Here is a 20848-nt window from a genome sequence, read left to right on the forward strand (position 1 = left end):
TTTTTTCACGGGAGGTACGGTTGAAATTCCTTCACACTTTTGATTGATTGATTGAAACTTTTATTAGTAGATTGCACAGTACAGTACATATTCCGTACAATTGACCACTAAATGGTAACACCCCAATAAGTTTTTCAACTTGTTTAAGTCAGGTCATGTGACCGCCTGGCTCTGTTTGATTGGTCCGACGTCACCAGTGACTGCATCTGATTGGTGGAACAGAGTGAAACGTCACCAGTGACTGTATTTGGTGAAACGCAGGCACTTTGAAGGTCTGTCTGACAGACCAAAACAAACAAAGCGTGCGTTAACAGATCGATAAAAATTAGTAGCGAGTAGCGAGCTAAATGTAGATAAAAGTAGCGGAGTAAAAGTAGCGTTTCTTCTCTATAAATATACTCAAGTAAAAGTAAAAGTATGTCGCATTAAAACTACTCTTAGAAGTACAATTTATCCCAAAAGTTACTCAAGTAGATGTAACGGAGTAAATGTAGCGCGTTCCTACCCACCTCTGATGGTGAGGATGGTGTTCTGCTGACCTCGACTGCGGATGTTGTGGATCGGTGGAGGGAATACTTCGAAGACCTCCTCAATCCCACCAACACGTCTTCCTATGAGGAAGCAGTGCCTGGGGAATCTGTGCTGGGCTCTCCTATTTCTGGGGCTGAGGTTGCTGAGGTAGTTAAAAAGCTCCTCGGTGGCAAGGCCCCGGGGGTGGATAAGATCCGCCCAGAGTTCCTTAAGGCTCTGGATGCTGTGGGGCTGTCTTGGTTGACACGACTCTGCAGCATCACGTGGACATCGGGGGCGGTACCTCTGGATTGGCAGACCGGGGTGGTGGTTCCTCTCTTTAAGAAGGGGATCTGGAGGGTGTGTTCTAACTATCGTGGGATCACACTCCTCAGCCTTCCCGGTAAGGTCTATTCAGGTGTGCTGGAGAGGAGGCTACGCCGGATAGTCGAACCTCGGATTCAAGAGGAACAGTGTGGTTTTCGTCCTGGTCGTGGAACTGTGGACCAGCTCTATACTCTCGGCAGGGTCCTTGAGGGTGCATGGGAGTTTGCCCAACCAGTCTACATGTGTTTTGTGGACTTGGAGAAGGCATTCGACCGTGTCCCTCGGGAAGTCCTGTGGGGAGTGCTCGGAGAGTATCGGGTATCGGACTGTCTGATTGTGGCGGTCCGCTCCCTGTGTGATCAGTGCCAGAGTTTGGTCCGCATTGCCGGCAGTAAGTTGGACACGTTTCCAGTGAGGGTTGGACTCCGCCAAGGCTGCCATTTGTCACCGATTCTGTTCATAACTTTTATGGACAGAATTGCTATGGCGCAGTCAAGGCGTTGAGGGGATCTGGTTTGGTGGCTGCAGGATTAGGTCTCTGCTTTTTGCAGATGATGTGGTCCTGATGGCTTCATCTGGCCAGGATCTTCAGCTCTCACTGGATCGGTTCGCAGCTGAGTGTGAAGCGACTGGGATGAGAATCAGCACCTCCAAGTCCGAGTCCATGGTTCTCGCCCGGAAAAGGGTGGAGTGCCATCTCCGGGTTGGGGAGGAGACCCTGCCCCAAGTTGAGGAGTTCAAGTACCTCAGAGTCTTGTTCACGAGTGAGGGAAGAGTGGATCGTGAGATCGACAGGCGGATCGGTGCGGCGTCTTCAGTAATGCGGACGCTGTATCGATCCGTTGTGGTGAAGAAGGAGCTGAGCCGGAAGGCAAAGCTCTCAATTTACCGGTCAATCTGCGTTCCCATCCTCACCTATGGTCATGAGCTTTGGGTTATGACCGAAAGGACAAGATCACGGGTACAAGCGGCCGAAATGAGTTTCCTCCGCCGGGTGGCGGGGCTCTCCCTTAGAGATAGGGTGAGAAGCTCTGCCATCCGGGGGGAGCTCAAAGTAAAGCCGCTGCTCCTCCACATCGAGAGGAGCCAGATGAGGTGGTTCGGGCATCTAGTCAGGATGCCACCCGAACGCCTCCCTAGGGAGGTGTTTAGGGCACGTCCGACCGGTAGGAGGCCACAGGGAAGACCCAGGACACGTTGGGAAGACTGTGTCTCCTGGCTGGCCTGGGAACGCCTCGGGATCCCCCGGGAGGAGCTGGACGAAGTGTCTGGGGAGAGGGAAGTCTGGGTTTCCCTGCTTAGGCTGCTGCCCCCGCGACCCGACCTCGGATAAGCGGAAGAAGATGGATGGATGGATGGAAAAATAAATGAGTACATTTACTCTTGGCCTTGTAATGACCTGGAATGGATTTGAATAATGCAACTTTCGGTTGGCCATGTGGCTTATCCACAGTGTGTTAGGGGTAACAGCACTGAGGGAAAACACAAAAACACAATGTGTGAATTTGAACAAATGTTTTAAAGAAAATAAACTTAAAAGTAAACGGATGAGGAAAACCACATATATGTAAAAATATAACATTTCTAAAAGACTTAAAAAACATGTCATTGTAAAGTCTAATTTTAGGAAGCAAGGAAAGGCAACAAATGTTATTTATTTTTTATTAGATAAAAATACTTTAATATTGCAAAATGTTTTCTTTAAATATGCATCAAATCAATGTCTGGGATGCTTTGCCTAATAAATACGTTTTTTTTTAATAGTTAATCATGCTTTTACACATTTCCTGTAGATGCAAATGTGAATGATTTGTCAGTGAATGTGATTTTAATGACCTCAATGATTGACTTCTTTTCAGGAGGCTTTAGTGCGAGCGCAGAGAGAGACAAACTTTAGCAAACACACTCCTACGCCGTAACGTCAGCGTATATGAGTCATACACACTAAGCACGTCTGTGTTGAATATTTAGCTGTTTTTGTTGAACATTATATTGTTGTGTTGGAAAGAACAAGCACCCCCTCCATCCAAAACTTATGGACACGCAGTATAAAGTAGCCCCATTTTGCATATCCTTGGGGCCTAGTGGCTCTTGAACCTTCTGATTCACACTTCTTACAATGTCTATTGACTTGAGCAGTTGTTTTACTAATGCACATACTTTCAATCTAACCTTGTGACACACCTCACTCCATTTAATAAGACCAACTAAATATGTGGGAGGAGTATTGTGGTTGTTTGTGGTCATTTTAAAATAATGTGTGGGATGGAAAAATGAGAGTCATGCTGCCCTCATCTGGTCCTACTTAGTCTTTTTGTAAATGTGACATTTTTTTGAATGGTAGGCTTTTTGTCGATCAAAAAAAAATCAGAGACGTTAATGGTAGCTGGCAGAGCAGTCAAAATCACTTCAGTGATTATGTTTGAGTAAAGCAATGTAACCATGGTTGTCAAGCAGCTACTGCAGGCAAAAATAATAAGGTTGACTCATCTGTGCAAAGAGATACCTGGCCTATTTTCTCTCCACTTTACCTGAAAGTTGAGGCTTTCTTCTGCAATATTTACACTGGTTCGCTGTCGCCCTCTTGAGGAAGATAGTAGTTTTGGTCGCTAGCTGGTCCAGTCAGCTGGCCTTGAAGCACTGATGCAGCAGTGGAGGGTCTTTTGGCCCCCTAAGGAGCGAATCCAAGTTTTCCTCTTTGTCGCTGACGTTCTGTCCGCTGGTGGTTGATTGACTTGCATCCAGCTGAACGGTCAGATTGTGAATTTCCCTCATTACTGCCTTCAGGTCCAGCTGGTGGTTCGAGGCCTTCAGTGTAGCCATAATAAAGGGGAAGGTTCGAATGAAGTCTCCCACTCGGAGCGGAGGAATGGCATGTCCTTGCGGAGTTGTTTGGATGGCTTTGACCCTGACAATCAAACAATAAGAGTCCTTTGTTCTCTGGTGCATTCAATATGGCGTTCGTCTTTATAGTGAAGTATCCACAGTTACCGAATTCAGTACTTTCATAGGGACCAACCAAATTCCATCGGTACTATCGGGTATCAATAAACGTATAATCAAACAGTGCCATATTGTTGCTCTTGCGTTGCATTCCGGTTGCAAACTGCCTCTAGGTAATGTATTTTTAAATTTAATTTTCAATGCCAATAAAGCAAGTATGCCTGTTAAAAAACACTCGAATGTAAAGTAAGACTGTATTTTTCCAAAATATGCCATCTGGCTTTGCCATATACATACTACTGATGAGCATTAGCATTTTTCAAGGAAATTTCAACATCTCCAAATCCGATAATGAAAACTAAGATGCACGGTGCAATCAAACAGCAAGTGTGTAATAGGTACAATACTTATAGTATAAACACATTTTAGGGTGCAACATAGGACACGCCTGGCACATTCAACTTAATGGCATAGACTACTTCCTAGCTAGACAAAACACCATTGCCTATACACTACTGACATCTAACATCTTCGAATTCCAACTGCTTGTCTGCTATGTAATACTTGCAAAGGAGACTCAGGAATCTAATAAGAAAACAATATATAACAACTAGACAGCAAAGTTATCATAATCAGCTAATTTTAAATGTTACATTAAAAAATAAATGGTATTATTAAACAATTAATGTTAAGGAGTCATATTATGATTTAGCCTATCCCAGCTGCATTCGGACGGAAGGCGGGGTTCACCCTGGACAAGTCGCCACTTTATGGCAGGGCCAACACAGTCATTAATTATAAATGCAATATTTTAATAGCCATAGAGCATTAAAAATAAAAATGTTTTATAACATTACGAGAGCCCTCTAGACATGACACCCTTTAATTCAATTTAATAATGCTTCCTCAGGCTGATCCAATCAGTGGCCACGATACTGAACAGCGCATTCTGATTGGTTTGGTCTCCTGCAGTGGCCAATTATTCTGTGGTATTGATATTTTACGTACATTTAGCCATTTGTATCCTTGAAAATGCTTATTAAGGCCAATTTTTTTTTTAACTGTGATGTTGTTAAGGTGCAATATTTAAAGCGGGACGTGGCCAGCTACGACTGTAAAGTCAGTCCCCTTTTAGGCACATTGTATTTGGCTAAATTTTCAAAAGTCTTATCACCTATATGCATCTTTATCACTTGTGGGTCTTCAATACAGTTTAAAGGCCTACTGAAACCCACTACTACCGACCACGCAGTCTGATAGTTTATATATCAATGATGAAATCTTAACATTATAACACATGCCAATACGGCCGGGTTAACTTATAAAGTGACATTTTAAATTTGCCGCTAAACTTCCGGTTCGAAACGCCTCTGAGGATGACGTATGCGCGTGACGTAGCCCGGGGAACACGGGTATGCCTTCCACATTGAAGCCAATACGAAAAAGCTCTGTTTTCATTTCATAATTCCACAGTATTCTGGACATCTGTGTTCGTGAATCTGTTGCAATCATGTTCATTGCATTATGGAGAAAGAAGCTGAGCAAGCAAAGAAGAAAGTTGTCGGTGCGAAATGGACGTATTTTTCGAACGAAGTCAGCAACAACAGTACACAGCCGGCGCTTCTTTGTTTACATTCCCGAAAGATGCAGTCAAGATGGAAGAACTCGGATAACAGAGACTCTAACCAGGAGGACTTTTGACTTCGATACACAGACGCCTGTAGAGAACTGGGACAACACAGACTCTTACCAGGATTACTTTGATTTGGATGACAAAGACGCAGACGTGCTACTGTGAGTATGCAGCTTTGGCTTCTAAACATTTGATCGCTTGACCGTATGTGCGCAACTTTTTTTTGCGTATGTACGTAACTTTTTTAAAATATATAAGCTTTATGAACCTTGGGTTAGGTGAACGGTCTTTTGGGCTGAGTGATTGTGTGTGTTGATCAGGTGTTTGAATTGTATTGGCGTGTTCTATGGAGCTAGGAGCTAGCATAGGAGCTAGGAGTTAGCATAACAAAGACGTAGGTGTTTTTATGCAGGATTAATTTGTGTCATATTAAATATAAGCCTGGTTGTGTTGTGGCTAATAGAGTAAATATATGTCTTGTGTTTATTTACTGTTGTAGTCATTCCCAGCTGAATACCAGGTACCGTGAGTATGCAGCCTTGGCTGCTAAACATTTGATAGCTTGACCGTACGTGCGTGTCACGTACGTAACTTTTAAAAAATATATGAGCTTTATGAACCTTGGGTTAGGTGAACGGTCTTTTGGGCTGAGTGATTGTGTGTGTTGATCAGGTGTTTGAATTGTATTGGCGTGTTCTATGGAGCTAGGAGCTAGCATAGGAGCTAGCATAACAAACACGTAGGTGTTTTTATGCAGGATTAATTTGTGGCATATTAAATATAAGCCTGGTTGTGTTGTGGCTAATAGAGTATATATATGTCTTGTGTTTATTTACTGTTGTAGTCATTCCCAGCTGAATATCAGGTACCGTGAGTATGCAGCCTTGGCTGCTAAACATTTGATAGCTTGACCGTATGTGCGCGTCACGTACGTAACTTTTAAAAAATATATAAGCTTTATGAACCTTGGGTTAGGTGAACGGTCTTTTGGGCTGAGTGATTGTGTGTGTTGATCAGGTGTTTGAATTGTATTGGCGTGTTCTATGAAGCTAGGAGCTAGCAGAGGAGCTAGGAGCTAGCATAACAAACACGTAGGTGTTTTTATGCAGGATTAATTTGTGGCATATTAAATATAAGCCTGGTTGTGTTGTGGCTAATAGAGTATATATATGTCTTGTGTTTATTTACTGTTGTAGTCATTCCCAGCTGAATATCAGGTCACCCCCGGCTCTCACAGCATCTTCCCTATCTGAATAGCTTCAACTCCCCACTAGTCCTTCACTTGCACTTTACTCATCCACAAATCTTTCATCCTCGCTCAAATTAATGGGGAAATTGTCGCTTTCTCGGTCCGAATCTCTCTCACTTCATGCGGCCATCATTGTAAACAATAGGGAACTTTGCGTATATGTTCAATTAACTACGTCACGCTACTTCCGGTAGGGGCAAGCCTTTTTTTTATCAGATACCAAAAGTTGCAATCTTTATCGTCGTTGTTCTATACTAAATCCTTTCAGCAAAAATATGGCAATATCGCGAAATGATCAAGTATGACACATAGAATAGATCTGCTATCCCCGTTTAAATAAAAAAAATTCATTTCAGTAGGCCTTTAATGTTGTGTGCTGAGCCAACTGCCCCTGGTGGACAAATGGATAACTGAACACAACTGCAATACATGTAGAGCTGTCATTAGGATGTTCCAGTGTCTAACCTTAATTAACAGTCAGCGTTTTAAGACGTATAAACCTTTTTAGTTGTTGGTTTTTTAATATTAGAACACATTTCTGTCTTACCTGTGTGCGAGTTCTGTGACTCGCCAGGTTGCAGCAGGGCGCCGCAAACCCCGCCCCCGCCGTGAAGTATCAGGTAATGTTGATTGAACGTCTGAGAGCTCACCCTCAGCTTGGCTTTGCGTAACCTCAGACACGCTCCTGATCGTCCTTGAGCGTGGGCTTGGTATCAGGTTTAGGGTCTTGCCCGTGTTGAGTTGGCTAGCTTTAGCCGCAGTGGTGCTAATGAGTTGGGATGTCCTTTCCAAGTGGAGTAGGGGGAGGCGTCCATGATATCGATGACAGCTGCTCTTGTTCTGCCTGTTTTTTTTTGTCTGGGTTTTAATACGTGGAAGTGGATACAACTTTGGGAGCAAGGGCACTCGTCTCGTTAAGGGCTCCCCCCTCAGGTGGTCCGCGCCGGTGTAGCTCATCAAGTCAGTAAGGTCTCCAAGGAGCTTCTTCTTCACTGCCAGGTCAGCCATACAGTCGGGTGTCAGTGAGGGTTTGTGGTGTACCTCCAGAAGCCAGGGTTTGAAGCTGACATCCAGCAGGATATCAAAGCCCAGCAGTTCCGTGCAGTTGTGGCTTGCGGGGCCAGAGGGGGCGATAGTAAGCAGAGTAAGGGTGATGATATTGTTGATCCTCTGCCAGAGGAGAAGCTCGTTGATATCCTGAATGTGGAGGAAGTGGCGGAACTTACCCAAGGTCCACTTGCAGCCTCGGCCCACCCGCTCAGTGGGGGCATGGTAGAAGGGTCCCAGCTTGTTGATGCTGGAGTTGGTGAGGTGGACGTAGGGGTTAATCAGGGAGGACAGGGTCTACTTCTCTGTGGCAAAGCGCACCAGTCCCTCCTGGTAGATGTACACGGTGAGCGAATGGAAGCTCTTTACGCACACATAGATCCTCAGGTCAAACTTGTAGCCCAAGATTAGCAGAGGCTCGCTTATGTACTTCTGCACAACCACGGCGCTGTCATACAGGAGATCCCGCATCTTCTCGAAGATGAAGATCCCTCTGCCTCTGGATAGGTCCACTGGCTTACAGATCCAGTAGGAAGAAGGCCTTCCTTTGAGACTCTTGTAGTACTCAGCCGGGAAGCAAGTGAAGTCGCCGGGGAGGATGAAGGCTATCGGACTGAAATCATAGAGTGACGATCCGAAAGTTGCTCTCATTCTCTTCAGGTTACGCTCCAGGTGGTCCTACATAACTAATCAGATTAGATCATTAGTTGTCTTCCATCCTTTCTATTTCTTTAGATGTCGAAGTACACATACAAAAGGAAAATGTGACCTTTCGTGTGATGCCAACAATTTGGGGATGGTGATTGAGGCGCTGCCAAGGCATCAGGTCAAGCTGGGGAACTTAGAGCGCCGCCAAGGCATCAGGTCAAACTGGGGAACTTAGAGCACCGCCATGCAGTGGAAGTTCCAGTCTTCCTGCTCCCATCGCCCGTCATGGTATTCTTCCCATCCCCGCTCCAGAAGGACCCCTCTGAGTAGCTCAGGGCCTACGTCATGCAATCTGAATACCATAGCAGCCACCAAGCAACAGCAGCAGCAACAGGATCTTCATTATGATGATGATGTGAGGCGGTGAATGTTCGACATAGAGAAACTGAGAAGGCAAAAAGAAAGAAGACCTGACACTACTCTGCTTATTAGTACGCATCCAAGGATCACGATTGCACTTAACGATGCCGTCTAGTTTACATACACTTGCTCAAAGCCACTGTTGCTGAATGGCGTGCAGCATATAACATCAACTTTTCCCTTAAACGCCACATTGTGTGTAGAGCGCTGATAAAAACGTGATACCCCCGAATACATGCCAAGTTCCTGAGAACAAAAACATCGTGGAACCTATAGTAATGCACTAGATGAACTAGATTATTTGCTTGGTCAAGATGTGACATTTGGGAAAGAGTCTGGCCTGGTGCACGGCTCCTTTAAGTGAACAATGAGAACTAATTAGCAGCAATGAGAGCCGTTCTGGATTTTGCATTGCAATAAATAAAAACATTGTGTCTAAGGAGTTCATGTAAGACAAATAGACCAATTAAAGGCTCAGGAAGTTTTTGAAATTCATTTATTTTTTAAAGAGTGAACCAGTAATATTGAACTTATTGAGCTTGTGATTAAAGTCAAAGCAGTTGAGAACCACTGAACAAGATAATCATTGTAATGTCTTAAAACATACTTAACCCAGCTTGGTGCATGACTTTAACTCATAAACTCCTGAGTGGCACATATTAAAACATTTTGCAGTGGTGGTTACGATGTGACAGTCATGTGACTATTCTTGAATATGACTTCTAAATTTACAAAAGCCTTTTTTTTGTTATTTAAAAACCATATTCACATTCTATTGCTTCAATAGAATTAACTACAGTGCTACTTCAGGATAAGAGTTTAATTGATTCTGTGACAAACTCTACTGTATTGTGAAACAGCGTTGCCCATTGAAATCAATTTTTGTGCTCGGCCCACCAAAATATCACAATTTTAACATGTAACATCCCCTTTTAGAAAAAAAAGTTTTTAGATGACAAAAACCGATAGAATATAATGTAGTACTAACAACTATAGTATTTTTATGATGTAATGTAATGATGTACAGCATTTACGTTGGAGAGCGGACTTATACGGTATCTCCTTTACTGTCAAACACACCATCAGCTTCTCCATATTTTCATGTATAAATGTCCATGGTTTAGATATTTTAACATTATTTGCTGGCGTTGACTCATTCTGCTTCAGTATGGTGCAGACAGTGATACGATTCAACTGCTTCACCAAGTAGTTTACATGCTTGGTCATGTTTTTTGATGATTTCTTTATTTCAATGATCGGCTTCTTCTCAGCACTGTCATCACACTCACTTTCTTCCTATCCATTGTTGGAAAAAACAGTTACAGTACGTCGATCTCTAGCTATAATGCTATTGCTTGCAAGTTAGGATGTTTGGTCGGATCTCACATAGTTCACTGCGACATTTGCTATACCAACTAGCGGTGGAGAGGCTTGTAACATGAATAATAAATCAGCTTTATTTTGGGTTATGTTCTTTTAAGGTACATTTGCGGTATTAGGCTAAAAATCAAACCATATATTTACCTTAAACACCCAATGTAAGATATACAGTATGTACAGTCGTGGTCAAAAGTCACACTTGTGAAGGACATAATGTCATGGCTGTCTTGAGTTTCCAATAATTTCTACAACTCTTATTTTTGTGTGATAGAGTGATTGGAGCACATACTTGTTGGTCACAAAAAACATTCATGAAGTTTGGTTCTTTTATGAATTTGTTATGGGTCTACTGAAAATATGACCAAATCTGCTGGGTCAAAAGTATACATACAGCAATGTTAATATTTGGTTACATGTCCCTTGGCAAGTTTCACTGCAATAAGGCGCTTTTGGTAGCCATCCTTCTGGTTAAATTTTTGAGCACTCCTCTCGCAGTTCAGCTAGATTTGTTGGTTTTCTGACATGGACTTGTTTCTTCAGCAATCTCAATTTTTGTTTCATGTGACATCACATGGACAAAGGTAAGACCTTCTGGAGGAGAGTTCTGTGGTCGGATGAAACAATAATTGAGCTGTTTGGCCACAATACCCAGCAATATATTTGGAGGAGAAAAGGTGAGGTCTGTAATCCCAGGAACACCATTCCTACCACCAAGCATGATGGTGGTAGTATTATGCTCTGGGCCTGTTTTGCTGCCAATGGAACTGGTGCTTTACAGAGAGTAAATGGGACAATGAAAAAGGAGGATTACCTCCAAATTCTTCAAGAAACCTAAAATCATCAGCCCGGACGTTGGGTCTTGGGCACAGTTGGCTGTTCAAACAGAAAAATGACCCCAAACACATGTCAAAAGTGGTAAAGGAATGGCTAAATCAGGCTAGAATTAAGGTTTTAGAATGGCCTTCCAAAAGTCCAGACTTAAACACCATTGAGAACATGTGGACAATGCTGAAGAAACAAGTCCATGTCAGAAAACCAACACATTTAGCTGAACTGCACAAATTTTGTGGTCAAAAATTCAACCAGAAGCTTGCCAGAAGCTCCTTATTGCAGTGAAACTTGCAAAGGGACATGTAATCAAATATTAACATTACTGTATGTATACTTTTGACCCAGCAGATTGTCACATTTTCAGTAGACCCATAATAAATTCATATAAAAACCAAACTTCATGTTTTTTGTGACTAAGTATATGCTCCAATCACTATCACAAAACAAGGGTTGTAGAAATTATTGGAAACTCAAGACAGCCATGACATTATGTTCTTTACAAGTGTCTGTAAACTTTTGACCACGACTGTATGTCAGACATTTGACAATATTGTAAAAAACATGTTTGTGGCATATCCCACTTCACTTTCCTTTATGCACAAATGAGTCTGATCTGTTTGGGTGAAAAAGGACAGCCTTCATTATAAAGTCTTTTTTTTTTTTTAAAGATATGTTGGCTTAATACTGACTAAATGAGACTTCATTTTGTAGGTTTATTTTAAGACTGCATTGATTGAGTACAATATGTATATTCTTTATTTTGCAACAAGTTCATACAATGTCAAAAAAGCAAAACAAGATCTCTGGTGATTGATTGCTGCATGAAGTCTTCAAAATGCATCAAGGTTTGCCCGGTAGTTTATCCTTTCCTCTGCAAGTACAAGATGGACATACTGAATAAAAAAAATACCAGCGACACCTTCCATGCACACTGTAAATATACAGTATATGTAAATAGAGGCGGTTACCACAGCGGTAGAGCGTGTTGAGCCTCAGAGCGTCCAGCTTGCTGAGGTGAGTCCTCTGACCTAAGTGGACGGCGACGGCGCTTTGCTTGGGCAACAGTGTCGGGCCTCTACCTGAACTGAAGAAATATCTAACAGGGAAAAAAAAAAAAGAGAATGACTGACTAATGCAAAGGTGTCTAAAGTGTAGCCTTGCACTCCATAATCTTGCAATACTCCTTACACAACAGTTTTACATATTACAATGAACCTCATGGGAAAATTATAGAAAATGTTTTCAAAATCGACCAAGCATATTCTATAAAACAGATACAATGTAAGTCTGATTTTCAAATGAGGGAAACAATTTCCCAGCGTGCTTTACTTTAGCCTATAGTATGCAAAATAGTTGCTAAGCCATTTCAGTACATTTGTTCTAAAGCCTCGGACAATGGTCGGAGATAGTTTCTACAAAAAAGTTCAGAAGTTAAAAGTTTAGGTTATTAATTTCCAAATAAAAATAAATAATTTCAAAATGCGGCTTCTGTATTAGTGTTTGACACATTTTAGTATTTAAGCCTAAACCTTTGTTAAACATGACACATTCTTCCCGTTTTGGCTAGAAGGCATTTCTGAATTGCAGTGAATTGGAATTCTGAATTCCAATTCAAAATCTTGTGGGGTGGACAAAATTCATCAAATCAATTGACATTTTTCAAATTCAGAATTTTACACAAGCCGAGAACAATTAGCTACTTCAGCATTAAGCAAACTTTGGTATTGCTTACTTCCCGTAGTGCATAATAGACCCAACATCGTATGGAAGGCCAAATGTTCTCCCCTTTTTAATCTTGAAGTATTTTTTCTTTCCTGCAAAAAAGAACATGATTCATCTTGTGGTTCAAACTCAGGACATCCTTTTTCATGAGTACAGTATCTGCTATTCACAAGGGTTACCGTGAATACACTGGAATTTACTGTATGATCCAGATGAGTTCTGGCTTTGCGGCACGATGCCAGAAGTTGGCGCTGACACATTTAAGTTGAGGATGCATAACCATGTTTGACTTTAAAAAAATGGACCCACTTGGCTCGATGTTCTCCCACTGCACAGTGATGTGCTCGTCGCGGTCCTTGCGGGTGTGTTCGTGGTGCAGACCCAACGCGTGCATGACCTCATGGCACAGATTCCCCACGCTGCACGACTCTGAGAAAAACAACTTCTGTTCTCCTCCTCTGCACCCGACAAATGATGCACACCTGCTTGGACACAAGTGAGCGTTTACGATCTGCAGCTGGATCGTCTGTTCTCAGGTTTCCACCCTGAGGCAGACATAGTAGCACCTAATTGGTACAAAGACTCAAAAGTGTGCTCAGCAACATCACCCTCTGCCTTTCTTGAACCTGATGTAGCTCATCTCATTACTGTGCTCCTTGAAGTGAATACAGGTAACATCAGAAATCATCTTAAGGGCACTGAGGATGTCCGCCTTTCGATACTCTGCAAGAGAAAAAAGCTTAACAGCTGTAATGCGCTCTAAAAAGCTCTAAACAGATTTGAGATAGACCCACTCAGCGCACGACTGATGACATAAGGCATTGTGGCATCCCGCCACACACGTTTCACTGCGTTTCTGTCCTCCTGGGGCTTTAACACACACATTGAATTGAGTAGATCGGAACCTTTTGCACATCCAACCAGATGAAATGACGTCTTACCTGCATCAAAATGTCTCCTTCTTGGACCCTCATGTCATCATTGAGACCTGTGCCATGCGGTCCAGTTTACAAATGACAAACTTGTTTGTCCATAGTACAAAGTCACCACTTATACCTTCTACAGTTTCTGCACTTTGTTGCTCTTTCAGTGGATCTACAACATAGGGTTTCAATCACAATTTTACAGAGACACTTCAAAGTGATGTAGTAAAAAAAAAAAAACTGCAAACCTTGGAGAGTTACTGTATTTTGTGTTGCATTCAAAGACATCCCTGAAACGACAAAGGTAAAGATTCTAAGCTAGTTCCTTGATTTTTTTTTAATGGTTAAATTAGGACTGTCAAAAATAACAAGTTAATTCTAAATCTATATCTCTCTACGTCTCTATATATGGAGAGAGATATAGAGAAAGAGTTTGTTATAGTCTGTCATCAGGTCAATGCGTAACTCAGTGCAAAGATGAGTGAATTCAGAGACTCAGACATGCGTGCTCCCTGGCAAATCGCACTTCAAAATAAACCTTAGTGAGACTTTGATAAAACTTAGCAAGTTTTGAGCAAATAAGTTACTTGCATTTGAGTAAAATATTAAAAAAAAAAAGTTCCTGGATGATATTCTAACAATAAAATTGCATTCCTTTCCAAAATGTGGGCTCTTTTCAGGTTATTATGAATTATGCAAGCAAGTAAAAACATGTGATTAAATATGATTAATGCAAGTTCAAGAGTGTGATTAATCTGATTCAAAAAAATTATTTGACAGCACTATCTTTAGCAATACTCACCATCTGGTTGTGACAGCATAGCCTCTGCTGTGAGAGTGCCTAAATAAAACAACTCTTTGCATGACTATTATGCAAATGTAATCGTGCAATAGCCTACAATAAAAACTTTGCAACTGACCTGTGGCAGGGCTAATGGTAACATAGTGGCTCTGATTACCTGCAGGCACAGCACTGACTGAAACACAAATAAATAATCAAGGTAATGAAAAATTTGATTAATTTAATCGAGCAGATTGTTTGTACCTGACAGCATGCACACACAGAGCAGCAGTAACATGTTTGTTCCAGCAGCTTTCCTGACACGGTCACCAGGTGAAGCCATTTTAAGTCATTAGAGCTTTTTCCCCAGTGCATTGTCGCCATGCAATTTTATATATAACTTATAAATTAAATTAGCAATAAAACATATTTGCTGGCTTTAAAATTTTACATGATTTTTTTTATTGTAACACATTTATTTGACAGATGCATGATAAAGACAACTAAAAGAAGAAATTAGGCCAAGTAGTGGCAGCTGCGTCTTATTGTCAACACTAGAGGTCGCTAGAGAGCGGATGAGTGCAGAATTTGACACTTCCTCCTAAACATATGGTGCGTTTTATGCTACTGGGAAATAAGACACGGCCTGTGTTGTTTTTTCGTTGGTGTTTGAAAAAAATCCGATTTGTCTGGAACGCAGCATTGTCAATAACGTCCACTTTAGTAAACACTCATGTTGCGCTTATTTTCAACTTAATTGGTCAATCTTATTGTCCAAAGAGAAACATATTTTATTTGTGGTGATTAATTTGACGCTAAAATGTCAACTGGTGAGCCACATCAGTGTTTTTCAACCACTGTGCCGCGGCACACTAGGTGCCGTGAGATACAGTCTGGTGTGCCGTGGGAGATTATCTAGTTTCACCTATTTGGGTTAAAAATATGTTTTGCAAACCAGTAATTATAGTGTGCAAATGATGTGTTGTTGTTGAGTGTCGGTGCTGTCTAGAGCTCGGCAGAGTAACCGTGTAATACTCTTCCATATCAGTAGGCGGCAGCCGGTAGCTAATTACTTTGTAGATGTCAGAAACAGCGGGAGGCAGTGTACAGGTAAAAAGGTATCTAATGCTTAAACCAAAAATAAACAAAAGGTGAGTGCCCCTAAGAAAAGGTATTGTAAGCTTAGGGAAGGCTATGCAGAACAAAACTAAAACTGAACTGGCTACAAAGTAAACAAAAACAGAATGCTGGACGACAGCAAAGACTTACAGCATGTGGAGCAGACGGCGTCCACAAAGTACATCCGTACATGACATGACAATCAACAATGTCCCCACAAAGAAGGATAAAAACAACTGAAATATTCTTGACTGCTAAAACAAAGTAGATGCGGGAAATATCGCTCAAAGGAAGACATGAAACTGCGACAGGAAAATACCAAAAAAAGAGAAAAAGCCACCAAAATAGGAGCGCAAGACAAGAACTAAAACAGCAAAAAAGTCTAAATAATTCAGGGTGTGATGTGACAAGTGGTGACATCTACTTTGAGACAAGAGCTATATTGATACATATTTGGTTATGGTTTAAAGTCATATTCAACAATTGCGACAACGACTTTTTACTGTCAACTGAGTTTCGTTTTTTAATGATTTCTGCTGGTGGTGTGCCTCCGCATTTTTTCAACGCAAAAAATGTGCCTTGGCTCAAAAAAGGTTGAAAAACACTGAGCCACATGACAAAAACAGTAGCTCGTAGTTACCAGAGTGTCCCAATGTCTGTGAAGGCATCGCGGTTCAGCAATATGACAGTCATGTGACGTAGAGTCATGTGGCGCAGTCACTTCCTACCAATTCTATCGAGCGCCGCTACACCCTTCAGTCCTATCATGTCGTCCTAGTGGACTCTTTTACAGAACATCCAGACGAGTCAAGCATGTTTTTACCCAACCAAGGCCGGCATCGCTCGCCCCTCGGGCCGCTGCTTTGCTACGCGGCATATGTGGGATATTTGCTGGTCTGGTCCGGAGCGGCGGCGGCGGGAAGCCTGTGGTACCAGGACCTCTGCAGGTACAAACACACCTCCTGTGCAAACAAACAACCCCAACGTAGCTTTTTATTTCCATCTAATAAGGATGAATTGTATTGTATGAATTAGCCCATTATTAAACGTCATTATTTCAACGGATCATGCGCGCGCCTCTTGACATTCAAAGGTCTCGTGAACATGAGTCAGCCATTGTATTTTTCGGCTTGATAACTTTTTATTTATTAACCTCCTCGAATCCTTTCGGGCGTTGTGACAATGTCTCCGTGTTAACCATCCAACGCTGTTTTTGTGTTTTTATTGTATTTAATGGCAATGAAATGTCATTTATTTAGTAATTCTGTGATCAAGCTAAAGCAGCTAGCTAGCTTAAGCTGTCATGGTATCTTTCATCGACTGTTACCTTTCAAAGTGTTCATGTGCTCTTTTTAGCTGCTCCAGCAAATATTGACACATCATATGATTATAACCTCAACTGTTCCGTGGAAGATCATTATGAATGATTAGAACGTGATAAAGCATGCTCGCTGGCATTTATGATATTTAGTAAAAAGTAACTTTACAGTTTTTGTAGTAATTTGTGTTAAGTAACTTTTTTCATATAAAATAATTTATCACAATGAGTGTTTTAAGTGCTTAAAAGTGCTTCTGGGCTTTTAAAAAAAATATATATATATATATATTATGACTTCCTTGTAAACCTTTATTTTGTTTATTTATGAAGAGCTTCACCCTGGACAAGTCGCCACCTCATCACAGGGCCAACACAGATAGACAGACAACATTCACACTCACATTCACACACTAGGGCCAATTTAGTGTTGCCAATCAACCTATCCCCGGGTGCATGTCTTTGGAGGTGGGAGGAAGCCGGAGTACCTGGAGGGAACCCACGCAGTCACAGGGAGAACATGCAAGCTCCACACAGAAAGATCCCAAGCGCAGGATCGAACCTTTTCTTTCTTAAAACAAATGCATTTTCTTGTTTGTCCTTGGATGTTTTATTAATCTATCATAAAAAATAATTGGTCTTTGTTTAAAGTAAAGTATCAGACTGTTTTTGGTAATGTGTCAAAATGAGGATTTACAAAATGCTAATGTGGTTTAGCAAAGGCCCTGGAAAGCTTGAGACATTTCTCTCAACTCACAACATTTGAAATAGAATAATGTTATATTGAAGTAGACTAATGTTATTATTTAACATTAAGGTGGAAGAGGGGTTAGTGCATCTGCCTCACGAAGGTCCTGGGTTTGAGGCAGTGCAGAGTTTGCATGTTCTCCCCGTGACTGCGTGGGTTCCCTCCGGGTAGTCCGGCTTCCTCCCACCTCCAAAGACATGCACCTGGGGATAGGTTGATTGGCAACACTAAAATGGTCCCTAGTGTGTGAATGTGAGTGTGAATGTTGTCTGTCTATTTGTGTTGGCCCTTTGATGAGGTGGCGACTTGTCCAGAGTGTACCCTGCCTACCGCCTGAATGCAGCTGAGATAGGCTCCAGTGACCCCCAGTGACCCCAAAAGGGACAAGCGGTAGAAAATGGATGGATGGATGTAAGGCTGCAGCTAACGATTATTTTTCTATCGATTAATCTATAGATTATTTTTTTCGATTAATCGGTTCATCTATAGATAATTTTTTCGATTAATCTACAGATTGTTTTTCCTTTTACCGATGATCTTTTTATTCAAAATGAAGATGAAAAAATAAATGTAGGCCAGTTTTTTCAAAAGGCATGGCTTTTATTTACCAAAAAAAAGAAGTATGGCCACTCCGTCAACATTGACAACAACATGACTAAATATTCTGTAACAATGTAAACATTTAAAACTTTTAACCTTTAACAAAATTAAAAGTAGCTTATTTGCTTTTTAATGTGCAAATATAAAAGTCAACATCCAGTGCAAATCTTAATATTCTGCAATAGCATAAGCATTTCAAGAGTAAAAGTATTGCTTATTTTGCTTTAAAATGTGCAAAAATAAAGATAAACATCCAATACAAAAAAGTGTAAAACGAAATATTCTGTAACAACAGTGTAAACATTTCAACAAAAGTGAAAGTATTGCTTATTTGCTAAAATGTGCAAAAATAAAGATAAACATCCAATACAAAAAAGTGCCAATCTAAATATTCTGGAGCACTGTAAACATTAAGTATTGCTTTTAAAATGTGCAAAATAAACATCCAGTCCAACACAGTACACAATAACCAATTCTACTCATTCCAGTGAGTGACTAACAGTTGTAATGAAGAAAGGTTAGCATGTCTACATGCTCTGCTTCTTTTCATGTTTACAATATTCCCAGCAGCTGAAAATAGGCGCTCAGAAGGGGTCGATGTGGCTGGAACTGAGAGGTAATTAGCCTTCACCTCAAGCCAGGACTGCGAGTGAGCTGAGCTGCAGTTGAAGTTTCTAGAAGGTCAACGGGCTCATAGTGATGTTATTAGTAGTTGACTGGGAGGTGTTTATTATCATTTGGGGAGAGTCCGCTGCCTGATGCTCACCTGCTAAACACATATCTGCTCGACGCTGAAGCGCTGGCTACATGCGCTCTGAATACGCACTGCTGATTGGCTGGTAACGCTCTGAATACGCACTGCTGATTGGCTGATAATGCTTTGTGTGTACCAATCAGATGGTTGTGTGGGTGGGACAATGCTGCGTGCTGAGACAGAGGCAGAATGAGCAAAGCAGCTTGTTAAGACTTTAGCAGCTAAAGTTAGCTTTAGCTTAGAAACTCGTTCGGTACACCCCCGTACCGAACCGAAAGCCCCGTACCGAAACGGTTCAATACAAAACACGTACCGTTACACCCCTAGCAGATACAAATGACACATTCATGTTTTTGTGTAATGATGACAACGTATGCTCACGCGGACGATTGACTAGTTGATGGTTTTCTTTTCAAATGTTCGTTCATAGCCGTTGTGCTGCTATTATAGGCCATTTACGCTCGACACAGTGTGCATACAACAACATTATTAGGCCGTTTATTGAAATACTTTCACACTTTTGACGACTTTTGGCGTGATTTTTCCCCCTCGCTCGCACCGCTCGCATCGTCTGCTTTGATCGTCTGCTTTGCGATTCGCCATGACGTTAGCGTGACGTAAATATGCGACGCGTCGGCGCACAAAAACGGCGTCGACGTATTTATGTAACCGATGACGTCGACTACGTCGACGCGTCGTTTCAGCCTTAGATGGATGGAATTAAGGTCCTTGGATTATGATGCAACACATACACTGCTGTGAATATTTGTCTTTGGGGTGAAAGTTCAGGATGAACCTTAAATGCACAATAACTTTTATAGGTGGAATTAATTTATTTCTCTAAATTTTTTTGAATGCAATTCAGAAATTTCCAACTTTTTTAACGAACTGTAAGACAAAATTCACAAAGTTGTCTTGTGATCCATGAACGGACCAATAACCTTCCTGGTTCAATTAGAGCTGGTATTTAAACAGCCCGTGTCCTCATGCTCTTGATATTTTGTGTCACCAGCACGTTGATACAGAAACACTGGAAGAATCAAGAAAGGCATACTGTATGAAATGTATTGGTCCATTCATGAATCACACACTTGTTGTGAATTTGGCCGTTTAGCTCCTTGTTAGAGAACAGCAATTTGTGCAAAAAGTATTCAAACATTGAATGGGTGGGCATTTAAAAGTTTAGAAACTGTTTTGTCATTGAGTAGTGCATATTTTCTGTTCAGTGCATGGTCTCTCTCCACCTTCTTGACTTGACTCCTTATTTTGCAGCTACAAATGGGAGGCCATCGACCTGGATAATAAAATAAGCTATACTCTCAAGCTGTGTGATTCTTCCCCATCCACCATGTGCGGTGAAGGCACAGCCGTCTGCGCCCTTGACCTGACCAGCAACATTTACCAATCTGTTGGTAAGTCTTGTTCTATATTCTGCTCCTCGTAATCATCCATCCAGGCTAGCATTTTATTGTCTTATGGCATGGATTGCTTTATGCGTGCGACTTCGCCCTCAGGTCTCATGACCGCCACACAGCAGAAGACCGTTTAGTCGCACTGTGGGCCAACAAAAACACACAGAAGGGTTGTATTGTTGTGGGGCCACCGATTAAAGAACAGTCATTTTAACGACATCATTGCAGAATCAGCAAGTCAGTTAAATCACAGGTCATTGAATGGATCAATCAACGAGTAGCAATAAAATGTAGTTTCAAACCTGTTGTTTTACAGAGCTGGAAAACATTTACAAGTTTATTTGTAAGTCTGACTAGAGATAAGATGAGCCTCATTATGCAGGCAAAGCAGTTGTGCCATCCATGCTGCTTTCAGGTTAGTGGGTCACTGTATTATGTAACATACGTTTTATGATCACAGCAGCAAAATAAACGAGAAACCTCTCA

At 41.5% G+C, this 20848-nt stretch overlaps 3 protein-coding genes across 4 annotated transcripts in view; 1 reads left to right on the plus strand and 2 right to left on the minus strand.

The window, feature by feature from the left end:
- Window positions 1-3459: 3459 nt before the first annotated feature.
- LOC133649196 (probable tubulin polyglutamylase TTLL2) lies at window positions 3460-8720 on the minus strand. Its single transcript, XM_062046029.1, is given in 5 exon segments — window positions 3460-3745; window positions 7210-8387; window positions 8479-8549; window positions 8581-8602; window positions 8604-8720. Coding segments are annotated over 5 exon segments (1674 nt in total).
- Window positions 8721-11721: 3001 nt separating this feature from the next.
- On the minus strand, window positions 11722-14811 carry LOC133647835 (low choriolytic enzyme-like). 2 transcript variants are annotated; one of them, XM_062043546.1, is made up of 12 exons: window positions 14679-14806; window positions 14554-14610; window positions 14436-14474; window positions 13882-13923; window positions 13767-13805; window positions 13652-13698; window positions 13505-13580; window positions 13319-13433; window positions 13020-13192; window positions 12721-12802; window positions 11957-12084; window positions 11722-11859 (listed from the first exon to the last, which is right to left on the minus strand). In XM_062043546.1, exons 1-12 carry the CDS (start codon window positions 14755-14757, stop codon window positions 11819-11821), a joined length of 918 nt encoding a protein of 305 aa, XP_061899530.1. In that variant the 5' UTR covers window positions 14758-14806; the 3' UTR covers window positions 11722-11818. The 2 variants fall into 2 exon arrangements, with proteins under 2 accessions (XP_061899530.1, XP_061899532.1); XM_062043548.1 differs by lacking the exon at window positions 14436-14474 and having other exon boundaries at window positions 14679-14811.
- Window positions 14812-16162: 1351 nt separating this feature from the next.
- LOC133648575 (cation-independent mannose-6-phosphate receptor-like) overlaps window positions 16163-20848 on the plus strand; it is a 51318-nt gene continuing 46632 nt past the window's right edge. The window contains exons 1-2 of the mRNA XM_062044802.1: window positions 16163-16480; window positions 20223-20362. Of these exons, the coding sequence (XP_061900786.1) occupies window positions 16347-16480; window positions 20223-20362 (274 nt within the window). The 5' untranslated portion in view covers window positions 16163-16346. The remainder of the gene's footprint in view (window positions 16481-20222; window positions 20363-20848) is intronic.

The sequence above is a fragment of the Entelurus aequoreus genome, linkage group LG04 (assembly GCF_033978785.1).
Source record: "Entelurus aequoreus isolate RoL-2023_Sb linkage group LG04, RoL_Eaeq_v1.1, whole genome shotgun sequence".
NCBI lineage: Eukaryota > Metazoa > Chordata > Actinopteri > Syngnathiformes > Syngnathidae > Entelurus > Entelurus aequoreus.